This window comes from Coccinella septempunctata, chromosome 1, assembly GCF_907165205.1.
Source record: "Coccinella septempunctata chromosome 1, icCocSept1.1, whole genome shotgun sequence".
Taxonomy (NCBI): Eukaryota; Metazoa; Arthropoda; class Insecta; order Coleoptera; family Coccinellidae; genus Coccinella; species Coccinella septempunctata.
The window spans coordinates 56791902-56814538 of NC_058189.1; the positions used below are offsets into that span (position 1 = coordinate 56791902).

At 35.1% G+C, this 22637-nt stretch overlaps 2 protein-coding genes across 3 annotated transcripts in view; one reads left to right on the forward strand and one right to left on the reverse strand.

The window, feature by feature from the left end:
- LOC123309965 (laminin subunit gamma-1) overlaps nucleotides 1-22637 on the reverse strand; it is a 46437-nt gene that overhangs the window by 15171 nt on the left and 8629 nt on the right. The window contains exons 2-5 of one of the 2 annotated variants that reach the window (XM_044893284.1): nucleotides 20083-20347; nucleotides 14902-15019; nucleotides 14561-14744; nucleotides 8323-8632 (exon numbers count right to left, since the gene is read on the reverse strand). In XM_044893284.1, coding sequence (XP_044749219.1) covers nucleotides 8323-8632; nucleotides 14561-14744; nucleotides 14902-15019; nucleotides 20083-20347 — 877 coding nt within the window. Of the gene's footprint in view, nucleotides 1-1124; nucleotides 1335-8322; nucleotides 8633-14560; nucleotides 14745-14901; nucleotides 15020-20082; nucleotides 20348-22637 lie in introns of those variants that run through there. The other variant, XM_044893293.1, reaches the window with a different exon arrangement.
- On the forward strand, nucleotides 11496-12012 carry LOC123309978 (dynein light chain Tctex-type 1-like). The gene has a single exon (XM_044893305.1). The coding sequence runs from the start codon at nucleotides 11581-11583 to the stop codon at nucleotides 11905-11907; it is 327 nt and encodes a 108-aa protein (XP_044749240.1). The 5' UTR covers nucleotides 11496-11580; the 3' UTR covers nucleotides 11908-12012.

The window sequence follows — 22637 nt, forward strand, 5'->3', positions numbered from 1 at the left end:
ATATTACAATATTGATAGAGTCTTAACCAAGATAATCAACAATGTCATAATTTATTCCTCACTGAACAAATGCCCATATAATGAATCTATGCGCACACTTACCCGCGCACACTTTCCCCAGTAATCCAAAATTTGAATTGACGTTCTTATAGAGTTGAGCAGCTAAGAGAACCTAAAATTTTGTATTATATATTTAGATTAATATGCGCATAATCGAATAAAATATTGTTTAACACTGTCGGACTCGGAACTTGGACCTGGCAGAATTTCCAGAGATGCTAAAAATTAACAAGAAAACTAGTGAATTTGATCGATTGCAGATAGAAAGTTAACCAAACGTCGCACGGCGCACTCCTATGAAAAACTAATTTGGCGATTCTGCGCCCTTGCTTCACCCAAATGAACCCCTCTTCCATACATTGCATAGTCGAGATATACGCACTGCGCACACTACTTACCCTCTGCGCTCAGTTACCCCGAATGACTCTATTAGATGTTGAAAAAGAATTAGTATGATTTAAAATTTGGTATATAAAGAGAAGAAAAATCAATTTCTGATATCAATTTGCCTGCAACTCTCGAATTCCACAATTCATGTATGAAAAAATAATTTCAAAAACTTGCCAAATTCCTTCTTCATTCCCTAAAAAAGTTTTCGTTAGAATGCAGTCACTAGTTTCGTTTCAGCAGATTTTTTTTGTAAACAATCTTTTGAATGTCCAATATGAAAAATAGTGAATGATAGTTTTGCTTTTTTCATACGTATCTATCTTTTTCTGATGAAAATGATCCAAAATTATAATCAAACTTGGTCAACGTAGAAAAAATTGACGAAAAATGAAGAAAGGTGACAAATTTTTTGAAGAACACAAGAGCTCAAATATCTCGGAAACTGTTGATTTTTGGTTATCAATAAATATGGCTCAAACGACAGCAAATGAGTGATACTAACACCTCCTCCAAGGTTCACGTCTAATTTGGAAACACCCTGGATACAGGGTGTTATGGAATAAGTGCTACAGTGGAACAATAATGACCATTTGCTATATGAATTTGGTCCGCATAGGCAGTTAATTTAATAATTGGTTAATAACTGGTACTTCGGCAATCAATAAAGGACTTACCACTTCCAGAAAACCAGGGGGTGATACCATCCCATTCGGTACAAGAACTTCGACCCAACACCATCAACAGTGGAAGCAGTGAAAAAAATGATGAAAACACTTCCATCTTCCCCACCACATACCTTCGTGTAAACTTCACAATGATCTCACAATTGTATTTTATGCACCATTCTACTATTTGAATTATTTTCACTCATACATTGCAACTTTGAAATCATAGATACATTATACCAATTTATTCTGAACCTATCTCCTTCACAAGCTATATCAGATATGTATATGATTCCAAACTGAAAGATATCAGGGCTAGTCATCAGGAGAACAGGAAAAAATGCTTCAAATCCGATTAAGATTATAGGTACAGTATAATATTGAATGGAAATGGTTGATATTCATAGGATGAAATTGATAGACCAGAGGGTTCTCAGCTGAAGAATACGGTAGGTAGAAATCAATGTTGGAATGCTGCATAAACTAATGCAATGGGGAAGGAAGGGCAATATATTTTACGTGATTCAATATTCTCTAACTCAGAAACTATTATGGTTACGATTTTGTATTATCATAATCTCTTCCTGATTACGGTTAATAATTTCAGCAGCTTGTTCAGTCTCTATAAGAAGATAATTTGGTGAATAATATGCCTCATGAATGTTTTTACGCAGGATGCATCGTTTTCGAGTAAAATAATTTAAAACCTTATATTATTATATGTTGTTCCAAAATCACTACCACCGAAAAAAAAAGCAATAATTGAGGAAGAATCAAAGTAGTGACTACATTTTTCTTTGAAGATGAAAGAAGCTCTTATATTCTCTCTAAACGCCACTGAATGAAGTTTTTATGTGGAATAAGAACCGTTGCTACCCCTACCTTACAAATCCTGCAAAATTTCATTGAAAGGCGTCAAGCTGTTGCCAAAATTTAAAAAAATTGGGATTTTCATTGAATATTCTCGTAGGGTGTATTTCCCTAGAGAAAACAATGTTGGGAAATAGCCTATATATCAAAATTATCTTATTTTAGCGAAGGGATATATGCTCCTGAGGTAATTTAAAGTACTTGTACTTAGGAATACTTTATATCAATTTTGGAAAAAAATAACATTATGTAGGTAATCTATCCTCAGATCTTTCAATTCTGGTTGAAAATACCAAATCGATCATACTTGGATAATTTTTCGGCAATTTATAATAATTATGAAGGAGCACATCAATGATCTCAAGTTTTTTAGTGAATATTCTTGAAACTTCATCCTAACACTTATTGAACAAGGAACAAAAATGTGAAATCATGCAGAAGAATCATAGAAATGATGTGGGTGATTCTTTGACTCGTACAAATATTTTAACAGTAGATTCTTGAGGTCAAAAGAAACACTTTTTTCTCTCAACATTTTTTCCGAATCGTCCCAGTCTGAAAGATACAGGCTGTTGAAAAAAAAAATCATTTTATCAAATGAAACGGTTTACGGAATATGGTTTTTCATTTATTTGATGAATCTTTTCCGAACACAAGATATCAGATACGTGTTCCAGTTTTCTTATTACGACCATTACGTAGTATAAAAATACCAAAAATTCAAAGGAACCAACTCTTGAAACTAAGTTGGGCGTCATATCTAATGAATATTTGGAATTTTTGTAAAATAAAAGTATTCTTCATATTTTCTCGTATAATGCGCCGTTTTCGATTAATTTCATGTTCAAAAATAAAAAATATCTGTGAGATTTGTTTCTTTGACCAAATGCAACTCCTTTTAATAGATCCACAGATGTGTAAGTTTGTTTTTCAGGGGTGGCACTGCTCATTAGAGAAACTCAAAATCGCTATATCTTCTTATCAGGGCCGATTCTGAAAAAATGGTATAGGAAGAAAGTGTTCCTTTTGACCTGAAGGATCTACTGTTAAAATATTTGTACGCATCAAAGACTCACCCTGTATAGGCACAGATAATCTATTTTTCCTTTTACGTTTAAATACAAACTCTTTTTTCAATCTTCAAAAGCTACCATAACAGGCATGAAAATATTCTCGAGAATTAACGATAGATAGGATCTCTCTGTGGTTAAATTCGTGCGTAGGGCTGACATATCAGAATCGTGCCAGATAAAAACGCAGCTCTCACTTCACAGCGGGATTCACCTCACTGGACACCTCACAGTATGGCCAGTAAGCCATACGAACGCGACAAGAGACTAGCACTGACTCACCATGGGAAAGATCCTCCGATGGGATGTAAAGTGGCATGGGGCCCCCTACTTAAGACCACACGACCAGCGATAAATGTCACCTCACTCTCAGGTGAAAACATGTGCAGTTATATGCATCGACCGCTTCATCTAACGACAATCAAGAAAACCAGGCGAAATGCCAGATTTACAGTTATGAAAAAATTTAATTGAAGTCATTACCGAGCTCTCAGATCCTTCGTGGAATCCGAACAGATTCCATAAGGCTGCATGGGCAAAAAGGTAATGGTTATAAGCCCCATTTGAGTATTCACGAGAGTGAAGTGAATATAGTTTAATGACCCTTTTTTCAGGTTAAGTTGTCGTTTAATGTTTGAAATGAATGGCATTATTCAGAAGAATAGTGGAAAAATTGAGTGACTGAATCAGCCAAATAACCCTGCCAAAACCGGAAGCATAGTACAATTTATTTAAATTTATTACACCAGCACCGAATTTTATTGCGTTTGTTATTTGTAATTTTTTGAGTAAATGTGATAGGGAAATGCGATTGGGGCTAGAATTCATAACAAACTAGCTTGTGCAATATTTCATATAGTAAATAGTAAAACTATACAAGAAATCATTAGAATAATTCAAGAAAGAAAATTAGCAGCAAATCAACGAATCTCACTATGAAAAATGGAATCTAAATGAAATAATAATGACCAAACAATTTTATAAGCAAAACCCCCACGATGAAGGAAACTAAAAACAAACTCCAATTACCGTAAGATTCGCGCAACCTTCCTGAAAAAAAACTTTTCAACTTTGCCAAACGGTGCGGGAAAAACGCATATAATATTATAAAGAAAATTAAATTCTGTCATGTTTCTATGTACCGAAGGCTAACAATGAGATAACCATGGTAACGGCATCCAGAATTACGTCTATCATTTTATATGACAGATTTTATATAAATAAAAAAAAAATAAAAAAAAAATAAAACATATTCTCATGCATGAAGAAATCGCCAAAATTTGATATGGTAGGTACATAATAGTGATAAGACTATTTTTGCTATATCAAATTTTGGCGATTTCTTCATGCATGAGAATGTGTTTTATTTTTTTAACCGGAAACGGTGCCTCGTACAGCAAAAAGTCAAGAGACCGAATTTGCTCCAAATTAAAAATGGATTTAAAAAGTAATTTTTATTGTCGGAAAAACCAACGGCGTAATATTTTTTATCTGAAAATATTCAGTCTCGCTGCAGTACGGACGCCAATGGTAGAATAAAAAAGAAATAATATTATGCAAAAAGTGCTCCTTTACGCTCAAAATCTATTTCCCAAATTTCATAAAAATATTTCAAGCAGTGTGAAAGTTATTTATAAAAAACATTTTTTTTTCTTTAATTTTAACACCCCGTATCTCGGAGAGGAAACATTTCTCGATATATGTTTATATGATAAACTAGGGCTTATTTTTGATGTAGAATACGTGCTTAAAATTTCTTGGTTACGATCTGGACCACCCTGTATAGGAAAACCTACTTGAATAAATTCTATACACTTGAGTGAAATTCCCAGCAAAATCGGACATTTGTATCCGGAGTTATGTGAAGATTCTCTTCAAAAGGAACATTTATTTTGGATTGAACTAAATATGTTTAAATTGGTTATCGTTGGATATCCCTGAAAGTTAGATACTTATGTGCAATCTATTTATAGAACTTCTGGTGCTCTACAAAATTGTACCTTCAGTTATAATGAATAAATTCATTTTTATCTCAAACTCAGGTGAAAATTCAAGATTTATAAACTGAATATATTGATCTCTACTTCCAAATGCTGTTTATGGAATTGTAAACACGATGATTCAACTTAAATTGTCGCTTATTGCAAGCTAAGCCCTTGAAATTTTTATAACGGGATTGTACAGAAATTCAGATGAAATGCATTTTACTATCTATGATTTCTTGAAAGGCTATTTGTCCAAATGAACATAAACGTAGGATTCTGTGAAAAGTGACCCATTTCTGGATTTTCCGAGTGGTAAATGGACTCATGAAAAAATATTTTTTTATTATAGCTTTTCTATTCTCTACAGAGGTACCGTTGATTTTGAAACCATTGATTCGATAGTTCTCAAAATATCCTCAAAACTTGAAACACAAAAAGTCTTTTCGAAATTTCAATATGTTGGCCAATATGTTAACAATGCACTTGCCAAAACAGCGATGTGTAGATTCTGTCCAGTGGAAAGAAATTTCGTTAGTATGCATTGCGGTCTTTGAGCGTTCAAAGACGTCCTCTCGTTAATTAGCGACGCAACGGAATTAAGAATTAACGCACGAGTTCAGGTGCAGGTACTTCCTAAGTGCGTTCGTCAAGAAAGATCATTTCAGTCCCAGACCGTTCGATGGATAGTTCACCATTTCCTTTTTGGGAGATGTAATTGACGCTCACTTGTATAAGCTTCTTTCTTCATGCGAAATACTTCGACTCTCCGTGCAAAAAATGATCAGGAATTTATGATCAGCAATGGTTGCACCAACAGACGAAAATTATGTTAAAAAAGTTAAATAACAAATGTATCAATAAGAAGAGGGAGATTGCGGATTGCTTTCTCTCATGTAGGAAATATTCTACATATCCTTTCTTTCACTTTTACAATTGAGTATTAAACCCAATGCTTTTACAGTTTTTGCGAAGCTTTTCTGTTTGTAACTTATGTTGACGATCATGACGAGTCTGCTAAGTGGAACGCTATCATCAGGCGAGAGAAATGATGGAAAGCATTTAAACCATTCCACAGAGCTTTTCGCTGAGGCGACGTTTGCATATGCTACAAAAAGTTTGTTTGGGATGTTCGTGACTATTAGTTATTACATGGAAAAGGCTGATGGCTGTTTGCACCATTTCAGTAACAAAAAAACTAAACGTGATTTAAGAATTCAATCAATGTTTACTGACACGGTGCGAACGACCATAAGGGGATAAATAGTTTACGAAGCTACTGAAAAATGAGGTTTGGTTCTCGCTAGCGATAAGAAAATATTTTACTCCATCTTCGCAACTATTGGTTGGGAAAAGTTAATAATCCAAATTGAAGGGAGTATGGCCATTCTGTTTACATATAGTTTCACCCAGTGAAACTTCAAGATCTATAGTAGTTGGGGAGCCCAAGAGGAAAACTCGGGATTTACTCGAGCGTGTCAGATTAATATAAGGGAGATACCTTAGAAGCTGTAGAGTACCTCTACCAAAAATAAGACCTGCATATAGGGGGAATTGTCTAGGATAGTAAAAAAAAACGATCAATGTACATATTCGGTCGTGTCAGATTAAGATATATATGGTTAATTGAGGGGTTCAGAGCTGAAGTGAACCAAGTCCATTCAACCTAGTTTTGAGATGAATGGTTCAGAAGTTGTTTATCACCAATTAATTCAAAAGTGACTTCTTTAGATTTTAAAAGATTAGAATGTAAGTCACTTTTGAATTGATTGGTGATAAACAACTTCTAAGCCAACCAATTAATTCAAAAGTGACTTCTTTAGATTTTAAAAGATTAGAATGTGAGTCACTTTTGAATTAATTGGTGATAAACAACTTCTAAGCCATTCATTTCAAAACTAGGCTGAATGAACTTGGTTCACTTCAGCTCTGAACCCCTCAATTACATGTTGAAAAATATACATTTTCTTAATCTGACAAAATGTGTGGGAGGGTGCCAAACTTGAAAATGTCATGTGCACATTCTCCAGCGAGGTGGCTTTTTTTCTTATTTGGAAGCTTCTCATTCAAGAATAACGGAAAACATATAATCTGACAGTTTCAGCGAGCCGAAATAATAAAAATTGGCCATACAGGTCACAAAAATCAGTTTTTTTGAATTATCTCCTTTCCTGGACTTCAAATTGTTTTCGCATTTATTATAAAAGTTGTAGAGCATGACATTTCCTACAAATTTTGTCCGAAGCAATTTTTTTCTGCGTTCGAACGTTTTTGAGATATATGGCGATGAATGTACATTAGACTGGGTTTCTACATTGACCTTGGCCTTTTGCATGTGTGGCTAAGCTCCCCGCCTTATCTCCTCTCCTGGGCTTCAAATTGTTTTTAGGTTTATCATTAAATTTGTAGAGCATAACATATCCTACAAATTTTGTCCGAAGCAATTTTTTCTACGTTTGAACGTTTTTCAGATATATGGCGATGAATGTACATTAGACTGGGTTTCTACATTGACCATGGCCTTATGCTAAGCTCCTCGCTCTTATCGCCCTTCTTAATCGAAAACGGTTAACACTATGCAAAATTGCTTCAGACAAAAGTTTTTTAGAATTTTATCAACTAAAAATTTCATGATGAATACAGAAACGATTAGGGGTACAGAATGGGAGATATTTAAAAATATTTCTTTGTTATCATCTTCAAACTGTCAGATTAAAGAAACCCTCCCTGATTAGTGTCAGATTAATGGGTCAACACGTCTGCAACACCGGGGTTAACCATCTGTATGAAAATCTGACACGCTCGAGTATGTACCAACAAGTACCTAACGATTTTTTTTGCATTTTCAAAAGAGCGCTGTGACTTTGCGTTACGTTCGAATTGTCATTCTCTTGAAAAATAGCTTCCTTTGGGCCCAATTAACATATCGTCCAAAAATTTGACATTCCCGAAATTTTTTTCCACCAACCATTTCCAACTCTTCCGTACGGCCAGTCCCACCACGCAAACTGTCAGATAAGCATGAATTTATTATCAGAGATACGTAGGGCATATACACTATCTTAATCTGACACGCTCGAGTATGTTAACCTTATGATATTTTTTTACATCTTCGAAAACCTGCAGACGCTTTCCCCACCGCTGAGAGTGCATACAACATAAACCTTTTTTTCTTCCTACCATTTAATCTCCAAAATCTACTAGGTCTTCACGTCGCTCGAGTAAATCCCGATTTAGCATCGTCGGTTCCCCAACTACTAATGATGAAATGTGAAAATTACTCACGTTTACATTCGTAGGCGTTTTTGGCAGTGGCTCTCCTCCAAGGGGCATCGTGGAAGAAGGGCAAACACTCATTACAATCTGGACCTGCTGTGTTGTGTTCGCACTTGCACACTCTTCTCCTTTTGCCATCCAGTCCAGTGGAAGATATGCAATCAGAGGCGTGACCATTACACTTGCATCTAGCACCGACAGCAACGTCCGCTATCGCGTAAAAATAGGACCGTAGTACCTGTTCGTCACCAAACACCTCTTCCCCAAAAGTGTTGAGCCTATCCAGGGTTATACGAATGTCTGTTGCGGTGACCCATTCCTAGAAAGAGCAGAAGGGATATGACAGTCAGTTGACAGTTCTGTGGTTTATGTTTTCCATCATCTTCCAGAAATTAACGCAAGATTGATTTGAATAGAGAACATGTGATCTGCGTCAAGCGAGCAGCATTCCAGAAGGCTCTAGAACATTTCTCTAGAATATGGGACCTGGAATGCTCGGCAGAAAATTGTCTAAAAATACAGGGTATTTTCAAAGATGAGGCTTTTTTTTTGACAGAAGGTAGAACTAATCAAAATAAGTCGTTTCTACAAAAAGTGTCTATATAAAATATCCAAGATGGCTGAGATACAACCTCTAGAAATGCGACAAAATTTCATTAAATTTCAAGTACGGGACTGTGGAAGGGGACTCCGGCATCGCAAAAACGAAACAAAACATAAACATATGGCTGGACAATGAAAGATTCAGTACCAAGTTCATCGGATTAGATGGCGTCAGGTCACTTTTGAATCATAATTGTTGTATCGTGCAATTTAGGGTGAAAAAAAAATGTAGAAAATCGAGGCAGTTTCTTGAAAGTACTTATGTTAGTTATGTTGAAAAAGTGCTATGATGTTTCCCCATTTCATTCCATGTGTACGACGATTGTTAGAATGTTCGAACAAGAAGATTGTGATGCCCACTGTGAAAAAAATCGTGAATAATTTAGACGAATTTTATTGGTGAGATTTTGAAGTACATAATATTCTTTTTTTCACACTTGTGCCCTGAGTCTCTTCTGTCAGTTGGTATCGAAATGAGCCATTTCATAAAACCGTGTGAGTTACTAAAAAATAATGAGAAAAATTGGGCAGTCCTAAGTTTCCATTTTCATTACCATAAATATCAAACGTGCCAATTTCCTAAACGAAACCACATGGTCGAATCCATAGATTAATCTATGGTCGAATCGATAAGTTTTTCCATTGCTTTGCGATAATTCATCTAACAAACGGTCTAGGGTCGTACTAGGATCTATTTTAGATTTTTATCATTTTAATTTTTTTTTAACTTTGTCATTTTGAAAATTTTGTATAGGTGATTTTCAGTGAAACGCTCCATTTTGACCAATTCTACCTTCTGTTAAAAAAAAGCCTCAGCTTTAAATACACCCTTTATACAGGGTGTCCCAAAACTAGAGAATCAAACGTCACACCACGATAGAGTAGACCAAATACTATTGAATGACACCAATATTAGTTCAGTGAAAATGTACCGTTTCCAAAATAATCAGAATTTCATGAAAATACCTAAAGTTGCCGATTTTCGAACTATTTTTTTCAATCACAGGGCCAGTTTGTGAAAAAGGATAGCGATTTTAAATCATATTAATCCTAGATTATTGTTTTATCACACCTAATCAAAATTATTTCAAGTATGTAGTTAATCGAAAACCTAAGTGAATGTAAATTAAAACAAATGTTTTTTCTACATAATTTTTATTACTCAGAATTAACCCCTCTATAGGGGTGATAATATGGGCGAAAAACGCTGTCCACAAATTGGCCCTGTGATTAGAAAAATAGACCGAAAATCGGCAATTTCGGGTTAGGGTTTTTTGGAAACGGTACATTTTCGCTCAACTAATGTTGGTGTCATTCGATAGTATTTGATCTACTCTATCGTGGTGTGACGTTTTATTCACACAATTTATTATTCAGTTTTGGGACACCCTGTAGATATGCACCGACGCAGAGTCAGTACAAGACGAGCGTGTGAAAATGAATAGCTGTGGAAATAAATTCACTGGTTTAATTGCATGAATAAATTGGCGGTTGTGTATTCTGCAACTGTGAATATATTAGTTAAGAAGAACTTAGATCTTCTTTTATGCATACATAAAGAATTTCCGGTGGAGATAAACTGAAATTCCAGTTCACATTCGCCCACCTGAAGATGCTACTGTGATAGCGAAACACGTGTCATGGTTGAATAACTCATCTTACGTTAGTGAGAATCATATAATTTTGTTTTCAATTCAATTATGGATTTTCATCAAGTATCGGCCACATCAATTATATAAATAAACAAAATTCGCATCCAAACAAATTCTGATTTCTGGATTCACAGTAACGTATATTGTACAGCACCATCGAACAGTTTCGTGCCAACTCGTCGTAATTTTTTTTGCCAAGAACGTCCAAAGTTATTCCGAAAAAAAAATTACCATATATGAAATCATCCCCATGCACAACCCCCCTATTCGATCAAACTGTTTGTGATTAATGGTAAGTCGAAAATGTTGCGTCTGACATGGTATATCTCATATGATTTATGGCAACAACGAATACTTACAGCAAGCTGGTTCTGGTCTGAAACTTTGCACATTCTGGGAATATTCGCGTGATAGGAAAGCTTTCAAAACAACCCCGAGCTGTATTTCATACGTGGTAGTTGACACGGAACGTTCAACAAAGCGAATTGTTGTGAGAGTGAGTTTGAGCGGACGAAGACTTCTTTTTTCGGTTTCTATGAAGACCCTGAATGATGCAAATCGACAGAAGCGAAGGGTTCGGTTGTGATTAATTGGTAAACTGGGGGTTGAAAACTGCAGGAAATTCGAATGTAAGTTTTTGTGGATGTAGAGAAAAATAAATATTGGTTACTGATGGAGATGAAAAATTGTGTTTAGAAAAGCTGATCACAGGGGGTGGCAGATTAGGTTTAATCCATTTATGGACAAGAAGAATATTCAGAGCTCCTCGACAGCATAACTGCTTCAAGTTCTTCATAAAAGTTGAGGTCTGCTCAGTAGCATTAGTCATTTTAAAAACCTTCCTGAAATGGATTTAGCGGTAGTGGATATATGAAAGAAGAAGTTTTTTTTTCTCTGTCCTTGGACAACTTTTCATTTCTATAGGAATAAGGGCTCCATTGACATACTTCAAATTGCGACAGTCCAACGCAAAATCATACAAGTGAATGGTGCATGTTTATAGAACCAAAAAATGGATGATGATTCACAATTCGTGGTCGAGGAGGTGAGCAAAATCGTCAAGGACATAATAGAAGCCACCCTCAGTGGAGCCTGCTATCAGCAGGACAAGGTGAACCAATGGAGTGCAACGATCTCGGAACAGAGCTTAGGAGCACTGAGCAAGCTGAAGAAATCGTTCAAGTATGTTGTAACCTGTTCCATAATGCAGAAAACAGGCGCCGGCCTGCACACAGCTAGTTCTTGCTACTGGGATTGCGCAACTGATGGGACTTGTACTGTTCGTTGGGAGAACAAATCAATGTATTGTATTGTCTCTGTTTTTGGACTAGCTATCTAAATTTTTACTCTCATTCACCGTATATCGATTACTTTTATCGTTTTAACTCTGTATGTGAAGAGCTTATATCTATACGTGTATTTTTATAAATTTTGATCAATTGAAGTGGTTTTTCTTTAAATCTCTCCTTCAACTAGCTCATGTCTACGGTTTCAACTGCTTTAGAAAACAATTTGATCAAATTCGTAATATTTTGATAAGGAAGCGTTGAAATATACAACATCATCAGCTCAACAATGATTGCATTGCATGCATTGATTCTAACATTAACGATCAAATATGTAAATACAGGGTGGGCAAAATTCGTTGTCCACTAAAGAGATCTCGCGAACTATAGCAGCAAGAAGAAAACGGACGACACATTCTCGAGCTCTTTTTTCTTGACTAATCCAAAACTGAAAACAGATCTACAGTCTAACGTCCATATAGATTTTGAATTATGAACGAAAATTAAGAAATTGCCATTTTCAATGAAGCTGAATAACTCGCTTATTTGAACTATAATTCAAAATCCGTTGTTACATTCTACAGGCACTTTTTTATGAGGAATTCGAATATGTATTATTGAATTTTTTGATCCAGTCAATTTCGAGATACGACAGGGATTTCTGATTCTTCAAATATAGTTGAAAGTTCTTTCATCTTCAATATAGTTGAAAGTTCTTTCATCTTGCTGCAATTTTTTTGCTGATTTCAAAAATGTATCATATGTCGCTATTCACATGAATATAACATAAGAAAAAAAAATTAATACTTTTTCCTGCTTTTCGAATCAGTGTTGAATTTTCAGTAGGCTGGCGTAACCATAGCCACCCTTGAAACTGTACATAATACTATGTGAACTCAACCTTCTGTGATAGGAATCACCGACTGTCGAATAATTATTTCTTTTTCCGCCGACCTATTAATAATAGCACTGTTTAACGTACACGAAATTAGCTGTTAATTAAACCTTTTATTGGTTAATTTCCTATTAATGCATTATTGTCATGGGTAATCGGACATAGAAGTATTCAGCAGCTTCCCAAATAATTATTTTCTTTGTATGTCGCATTGATTTTCGTAGTACCTAGCGGGTGAATTGAGAAGAGATGAATTGTGGACGTTGCAAATTATTATGATGATTAGAGAGTAATCAATATATATGTACCACAACTACAGCTTCCACCAGCTCCACACATTCTTTCAGATATTATAGGGAACGATATCAATGTGATTCACTCGAAATGTCACAACTCGAATATGCTTTCTATGGACTCCTAGAATTGTTCGATCGGCCGCATAAATATCAACATTCCGATATGAACATAGAACATTTATAAGGTGTCAAATTTGACTAGCTATCGATAGAAAATTTTTGCAATAAAGAATTCACATTCAATTCAAAATGTGGTCGACGGAAAAATCTTGTAATCAACTCGTTTATTAATTGAGCGATTAACGATCTCGAACATTAACGTGCGAGCGAAGCGAGCACGTTGAAATATCTCAATCATTAATCGCTTTCATTAATAACCTAGTCGATTAAATAACTATTATATATCGATATCGAGATCGATATCCTTTAAAAGAGAGTAAAAGACTTTCATCTGATTATTAGAAGAAAATTTATTCAATTATCGTTTTTCTGTTTAGGAAAGAAATATAATATATAAAGTAATATAAATAAAATACGATAGTTACCTATAATTATAATTTTTACAAGTTACAGTAAGATGATGAAAAGTAGGTACTTCTGTCAACGGTGTTCGAATTGTGAACCATTGTTAGATAAGCATGCCAGGAAAAAGTATTGAATATTTTTCTCATGTAACATTCATGTGAATTGCGACATATGATACATTTTTGAAATCAGCAAAACAGTTGCAGCAAGATGAAATAACTTTCAACTATAGTTTCCTTTGGAAAAACAGAAATCCCTGTTATTCTCGAGATCGACTTAATCAAAAAATGTGATAATATCATATTCAAATTCCTCATGAAAAAGTGCCAGTAGAATGTAACAACGGATTTCGAATATGAGTTTAAACGAGCAGTTATTCAGCTTCATTGTAAATAACAATTTCTCAATTTTCGTTCATAACTCAGAATCTATGAACGTTAGGCTGGATCTGTTTTCAGATTTGGAATAGTCAGGAAAAAAGAGCTCGAGAATGTGTCGTCCGTTTTCTTTTAGCTGCTATAGTTCTCGAGATCCCTTCAGTAGACAACCCACCCTGTACATATATAAAAAATTCATTCACTGCATTCACGAAGGTATTGAAATTTTTTTTTATAAACTGTTTTCGAGATTGAAACAAACAAAAACGATCATTTACGAAAAACAGTTTTGATAGAAAAGAGATTTAATCGAAGCAGAATTAAGAATTGTTCTTCCATTCATAAATCGCTTAAATACATGCGATTGTGTCTGTATGATGTCCAGGAAAAGACAAACAGAAAAAAGGTCAAACATATCACGCTTGAAAATTAACGTCATAAAATTGGTAAAAATGAATTAAAAAAAAATGCGTTTTACTGATTTTTTTATGCCTTCCAAACTTCTACTCTTTCTACTCATCTTTCAATAACAAAATCATCTATTCATCTCTCATCCCTTCCGTAATTTTGAAAACGCCCATCCATCGTTACGCCCATGCCTTTGAGAACATACCTGTAATTCAGGACTGGCATCGAAATTGTAGGCTGACGGTCTGCCCTCTAGAGTCGAGAATGCCGCATTACCACCAGTCAACGGAGATATATCGGAATATTCAGATTTACAGAGAGCTCTGGTCTCTTCGCCTCGGATAGTTCTAGTTGTGTCAGGCAGCCCATAGGTGTCTCGGCAACTCGCACTGTGAAAATAAAACAGTGGCGTAGAATAAGTGTCACCCATTCTTTTTTAAGGAAATAATGCTTAATCCTTGAGAAATGGCCATGAAATTGAGAAAAAGTACAAAAAAATCTATGTATTTGAATGAGAATGAACAATGAACTAAGATAGTTACATACCTATAATATTGGTATGGAATCCAAGGTCCATCTTCTCTAGTACGTTTGTAAATAGCAAAACTTTCTGGTCTGGGAGAGTAAAACCACAACCGAATATATGTTATGTCGAAAGCCTTCTCTGAAACAAATAATTTCATTTTTAGTATAGTGTACCTTCATCATTAAATGAAATCTATTCTAAAAATATTTAGTCGTATCTTGATGATAAGATTTCAAAATATACAGTGTTAGTCTTTGACTCGTACAAATATTTCAACAGTTAATACTTGAGGTCGAAAGAAACACTTTTTTCCTTTACCATTTTTTCCGAATCAACCCGGTTCAATAGATTGAAGCTGTTGAAAAACCATAAAAAATATTTTTAGTTATCTCACAAACGATTTTTTCGAATGAAGTGAGTTTCAGAGTATATACTCCATTCACTTTTTTTTAGCACACCTTAGGTTGGCCATGGAAATTTGATACATTTGACTCTGTATAGTACGAAAATGTGGGGGTATGAAGCTTGTCAAAACATTTTTGGGTTTTGAATCAACTCTTGCTGCCCGTTCTGCGTAAAAGTTTCTGTTAACGTATTTTATCACAATGTCGAATCTCTTCGGAAAATATGTGACGAACATAATTGAAGTTTATACAAACTGATTGAAGGCATACTTAATACAGATATTTGCATGGAAAATACGAGAGATTAGTATCATATCATAATATGCACTAGCTTGAGGAGAGTTAATGTTCGTTATCTTCTTTGGCTAAGGTTTGAATACGTTACACCAGTTGTAGATTACAAAAATATTAACCCGAAGATGAAATGCATATGATGCAGCGGTTGGGAATGGAATGGGTATCTCCCGAAGGAATCAACAGATAATTACAAGAATGTTAAATTCTTCAACAAAAATCATCTTGCATCAATATAAGTGAAATGAATTGAAGTTTCAAGTCAAGATGAACGTCACCTTTGAACAAAAATTTCACAAGAATAAACAATTAACAGGACAACTGGCTCGTATTTGTGTCTGTTCATTTTAATACATTGATATAATAATAATAATTAGGTATTTATTGGTACCTTGAGACATTTACAATGTATAGGACAAGTCAAATGAAAAATAGAACAATCAATTTTCGGGAACTTATTCTACGATGACATTTATCGAAAATCCTGTAGTAAACTTTTCGCATTAATTCACTCAAACATAAAATTCTCAAATGCCACCACTTTTTTGGGTCTCCTAATATAAGTAAATTCTTTGTCATCCTCTTCATTCACAATCTTTCTGATTGTGGAAATATTCAGCTGAAATATAAGTCGTTTAGATTCAGATGAAACATTATATAAATTCTCTTATATTGAATATGTTCGCTACCGCCTCACGTATTGTGGATTTTAGAATATCAGGGTATAACTATTTGAATGAGCGGACATGAATTCTAAATAGCACTTCCTGAAACCCTGTCTCTTTTTTCAATCACTTTCGGCATTTTCGTAATAAAAATTGATATTAGTTGTGGCAACGGCGTTATGACATTAACGACATTTCATGAGTGCCAACCTTACTCCGTTATAGTTACAAAAACTTGAGAAAATTATTTCATGGCCAACCGACTGCTAAAATAAATGTGAATGGAGTATAGTTTTTTATTTATTTGATGAATCTCTTTCGAACACAAGATATCACCCACGTCTTCCAGTTTTTTCAGTATGAGAAGTTGATCGTGAACTTTCTGATAGAAAACATTGAGAAGAGCACTGACATCATCGTCGAGAGCTTTTGCGCGTTGGTTCAAACAGATACAGATTTTTTTGTATTTCTAGTAATATCCAAATTTTGCAAAAATTTTCATATAAACATTCTACGATTGGTACTTGTATTGGGATTCAATTGGATCCGAATTCTTTCGAATATTAAAAAAAAATTTACATACGCTTTCAGAATAGCCTATGAATCTACAAACATATCTACTGATGTTCATTGGGAAAAGTTTCTAAGAATAAAATTCAAAACCTTTCTTCGAGCGCCAAACTTGAGAGGCTGTAGGTATCTTTTTTGCAATTTAGGGAAAAAATTTTACATCTTTTCAGTAATCAAACCAAATTCATAAACATCTAGTTTCTGTGAAAAAACATAAATAGGTATGCGAGTTATCTCATATGGGTTTGTTTTTCATCTGTTGAATATTCCCCATCGATAATCTCTTGCTTGGGGCCATAAAACGGCAATAAATCAGATTTTAGACGGATCTAATGAAGCAATACGGGAATAGATAACGCGAGTTGAGGGAGGACAATGGTTGGAAAGAACACCCACGCAACCTTTTACGGAAGATAAGTGAAAAGCGGTAGGAGGAAATGAGGATGTGTAAATCTGGTGTCGTGAAGTTGTCCGTGTGGGCGCTTATTGGTTAGATAAATTGAGCCGAGTAAAAGGACTCTGATTTTCTCGAAGCCGCAACATAATTAATCACCATATACAGGGTGGAGTCTTTGACTCGTACGAATATTTCAACAGTAGATTCTTTACGTCAAGATAAACACTTTTTTCCCTTATAATATTTTACGAATCGACTCAGTTGATAGATACAGGCTGTTGAAAAACCATGGAAAATTTTTATTTTTAGTTCTCACAAACGGTTTTATATATAGTTTTTCATTTATTTGATGAATCTTTTTTTATTACAAGATATCACTCACGTCTTCCAGTTTTCTCAGTATGACCATTACGTACCATAAAAATACCAAAAATTTAAAGAACCCAACTCTTGAAACTAAGTAGTGCCCTATCTAATGAATATTTGAATGTTCTGTAAAATAAAAGTATTCTTCATATTTTCTCGTATAATGAGCCGTTTTCGAGTAATAAGATCAAAAATGAAAAATATCTTTGAAATTTGAAAAATTGGGCAACTCTTTTTTAAAAGATCCACAGATGTGTAGTGTCACAGATTTAGCTAGTTTGTTTTTCCATGGGTGGCATAGCTCATTATGAAAATTTAAAATGGCTGTATCTTTTTATCAGGGCCGAATCGGAAAATATAGTATGGGAAAAGTGTGTTTCTGTTGACTTCAAGAATTTACTGTTAAAATATTTGTATGAGTCAAAGATCCACCCTGTAGAGTGTAGATCGAAATTTCGAAATATTTGGAGATCTCTGGCTTATAGAACATATCAGGAACTTGTATAATAAGTTTTTATGATCATCACCTAGAATTTCCAGTATTTCTGGAGTTTTAAATATAAGGAAATTTATGTACACATTTACAGGGTGTTCCAAAATGAAAGGACAACGATTTACCATCGTATTCTGAAATCGAAAGTGTTGTGGGATGTTCAAATAATTTTTATCCGAAAAATATTTTCAGACGGATTTTACTTATTTACAGCTGCACCGAAAATTATGAATTTAGAATGCCAAATTCATTGAGTTTCCTTCGATATTTTACCATATCATCTTAGAATCTATGCGACCTCAGTGAAAGCAGCCTGACTATCAGAATTTATGGCTATGTCACATTCCTGATATTTTTTTTCTAGGTGTACTTCCACACATCTTTCGATTCCAAATATTTCTGCCTGAAAGGCCCTTGAACAGCGGTGTAGCAATAGTGGGCATCACTAGGAGGAAGTGTGATACTAGGATGTATTGATATCCACTTACCCTAGACCAGTTCCATGCATAAAAAAATATTGCGTTACCATAGCAACGAACAATAACTCATTAGAAGTGTCTGTGTGAAGTTTGAGGTCAAAAAAGTAAACCAGAGTTACGCAATAAATTAAAAGAAAGAAGATGTCCACCGAAATTGTGAATCGAAAAATTGGAGTATCGAGCCATCATCAAGTACCTGTACTTAGAAGGGTTAAGAGGTAAGCAGATTCACGAAGATATGCTTGATACCCTTGGTGATCAATGTCCTTCGTAAGCGACCGTCAAATATTGCAAGCTTCAAAAGAGGTAAATTTTCCATTGAAAATGATAACCGATCGGGAAGGCCAGTTTCTGTGTCAGTCTCCGAAAATATCGATGCAGTTTATGACATGATTTTAACAGACCGTCGAATTGGGCTAAAACGGATATATGAAGCACTGAATATTTCATATGAACGCGTTCATCATATCGTTCACGTCAATTTGGACATGAGAAAAATTGCTGCAAAATGGATCCCCAAATGTTTGAATGTTGACCAAAAGCGTGCAAGGGTAGAAGGATCGCGTTCGATCTGTGCTCGATTGGAAAACGATGTAGACTTCTTGAACAGAATTGTTACTGTGGATGAGACTTGGGTACATTTCTACGATCCAGAAACAAAACAACAATCGATGGAATGGCGACAATTTGGTTCTACAAGACCTAAGAAGTTTCGTGTCCAAAAATCTGCTGGAAAATTTCTTGCTTCAGTTTTTTGGGATTGCCAAGGAGTAATCATGAATGATTTTTTGGATACGGGTAGAACAATAACCGGAGATTACTATTCGACATTACTGACCACTCTACTGGAAAAAAATAAAGAGAAAATACGAGGGACGCCATCCAAAGGTGTTTTGTTTTTGCAGGACAACGCCCTTGCACACAAATCTCATGTTGCCATGAAAAATTTGTGAGTAGGGTTTTACTAGAACACCAGAATTCATCAGATTTGGCTCCATCCGACTATCATATCTTTCCTCAACTGAACAAAAGTTTGAAAGGTGGTAAATTTCCTTTCAACGAGGAGGTAATAAAAGCTGTGGAGTTGTGGATGTCTGGTTTGCAGAGCAAGAAGAAACATTGAAAGGTCTAGAAATGTTGCAGGTTCGCTGTAATAAATGTAACCAATTCAGAGGAGAATATGTTGAGTAATGAAATATTTTGACATTGGAATTTTGTTTGGTTCTATAGTAGGCTAAGAATTTTTCAATATATCCTCGTAAATCTGTAATGATAACCAGTGACAGGCTAGACTTTCTATTATATCGAGCGTTTTTCTCGTACTGTTCGGACTTGCCTTGTCATGCCAGGTTTTTGCCCTTATAGGAGCTGGAATTAACTCTGTAAAGAAGCTATGAAAATTTCAATCAGGTTAGTCTAAAACCTATCCACAGAACGGTCAAAATCATTCAGTTATACCTAGGTACACTATAATTAATTTTGTTAGTGTTCAAATCAGTTTTTCTCGAGAACATTGCAGATGATGATTCTCACCTAAATTCAACGTCAAATTGACTTGATTGGGATATTGTATGTTTTCCATCATGGTCTCAGACTGCCACCACGTCGGTTCGTCCTGGTTGTGAAAATCAGTGAGAAACCGCGAATCATGCTGGTCCGGCCTGCATAGCTGACAGGATTTTTTCAGTTCGCTAATTTCCGTCTGTCTGCAGAATTCGATGGGCCCATTGTCACCGCAGGTGTTTGTCGCTTCCATCAACACGTTGAAGGCAGCGTTCTCGAACTCGGGGATACATCTCTGAAATAAGATATCATTGATAATTAAACTATACTCCATTCACATTTATTTTAGCACTCGGTTGGCCATGAAATAAATTTCTCAAGTTTTTGTAACTATAACGAAGTAAGGTTGGCACTCATGAAATGTCGTTAATGTCATAACGACGTTGCCACAACTAATATCAATTTTTATTACGGAAATGCCGAAAGTGATTGAAAAAAGAGACAGGGTTTCACGAAGTGCTATTTGGAATTCAGGTCCGCTCATTCAAACAGTTATACCCTGATATTCTAAAATCCACAATACGTCAGACGGTAGCGAACATATTCAATGTAAGAGAATTTATATAATGTTTCATCTGAATCTAAACGACTTATATTTCAGCTGAATATTTCCACAATCAGAAAGATTGTGAATGAAGAGGATGACAAAGAATTTCCTTCTATTGGAAGAACCAAAAAAGTGATGGCATTTGAGAATTTTATGTTTGTGTGAATTAATGCGACAAGTTTACTACAGGATTTTCGATGAATGTCATCGTAGAATAAGTTCCCGAAAATTGATTTATCTATTTCTCATTTGACTTGTCCTCTACATTGTAAATGTCTTAAGGTACCAATAAATACCTAATTATCATTATTATATTAGTGTATTAAGATGAACATCCACAAGTACGCGCCAGTTGTCCTGCTAATTGTTTATTCATGTGGAATTTTTGTTCAAAGGTGAAGTTCATCTTGATTGAAACTTCGTTTCATCCCTTTTACTTATATTGATGCAAGATGATTTTTGTTGAAGAATTTAACATCCTTGTAATTATCTGTTATTTCCTTCGTGAGATACCCATTCCCAACCACTGCAACATATGAGGGGTTAAGAGCTGAAGTGAACCAAGTCCATTCAGCCTAGTTTTGAGATGAATGGCTTAGAAGTTGTTTATCTCCGATTAATTCAAAAGTTACTTCTTCAGATTTTAAAAGGTTAGAATGTAAGCATATGCTTACATAAGAATAATAATAAATAAAGAAGTCACTTTTGAATTAATTGGAGATAAACAACTTCTAAGCCATTCATCTCAAAACTAGGCTGAATGGACTTGGTTCACTTCAGCTCTGAACCCCTCATATGCATTTCATTTTCGGGTTAATATTTTTGAAATCTACAACTGATGTAACGTATTCAAACTTTAGCTAAAGAAGATAACGAACATTAACTCTCCTCAAGCTAGTGCATATAATGATATACTGATCTCTTGTATTTTCCATGCAAATAACTGGATTTGGTATGGTATAAATATATTTTCCGAAGAGATTCGACATTGCGATAAAATACGTAATAAAAGAAACTTTTACGTAGAACGGCAACATCGAAAATCGAAATTTTCTGGGTACAACTCTGTAGTTGCAGAGCTTGAAGAATGCCGGAAACTGGTTGCACAACGTTCCATTTGTTTGATCGGATGTACCTTTCGTCTTCTTTCTGAAATACCGACCTGAAGACGCTGAGAGTGAACGTTATTGTTTGGTGGTACCGAGGTCACTCCAAAGGTTCACGAGTTTACGTTCAAAGTGGGAGGTCTAATCTGTGGCTGAAAATTGGCTCACCCAGTATCGTCATTCGTTCAACTAGTGAATGATATTTTCGATAATTCAGCTACGTATTATGTGTAAATTATTCAGTATGCTGGTGGGAAATAATTTTATTCCAAGTGGTATGATTTATTAATTCAATTTTCCATTTCTATCAGTTGCTATGTGAAGCTGGCACCCCCAAATGCGAAATTTCTGGGTCGTTTGTCCATCGTAGGTCCATGTTTGTCCACCCTTTTTTTTCATTCGCCAGGCACCGTTTTAGAGATATCGGGAAAGAACTTTTTTCGGTTCATTTTATGAGCAGCATCCCCAAATGGCAAAACTTATTTTTGATGGATTCAATCTTTGAAAGTGTGAAGTTGGCACCCCCAAATAAAATTGAACCAAAATTTCACGATCGTTTGTCCATCGTAGGTCCATGTTTATCCCCCATTTTTTTTTCATTTGTCCAGGCACCGTTTGAGAGATGTGGAAAAATAAGTTTTTGCGGTGCATTTTCTGAGCAGAAATTCGTCAAGACCGAACGGTTGCACCTAGATCCTAGATGGATGAAATTCTCAGATTTATTACTAGAAGAGTTGCTCATTCAGAATATGTATCACGTTTACATCTAAGTTTACTTTTATTGGGAGATAAACGACTCGAAAGCTGACCTACTAAAAATTAAAAATCCCGAAAAAGATGGACCCAGTTACAAATTTGTCAAGACCAAACGG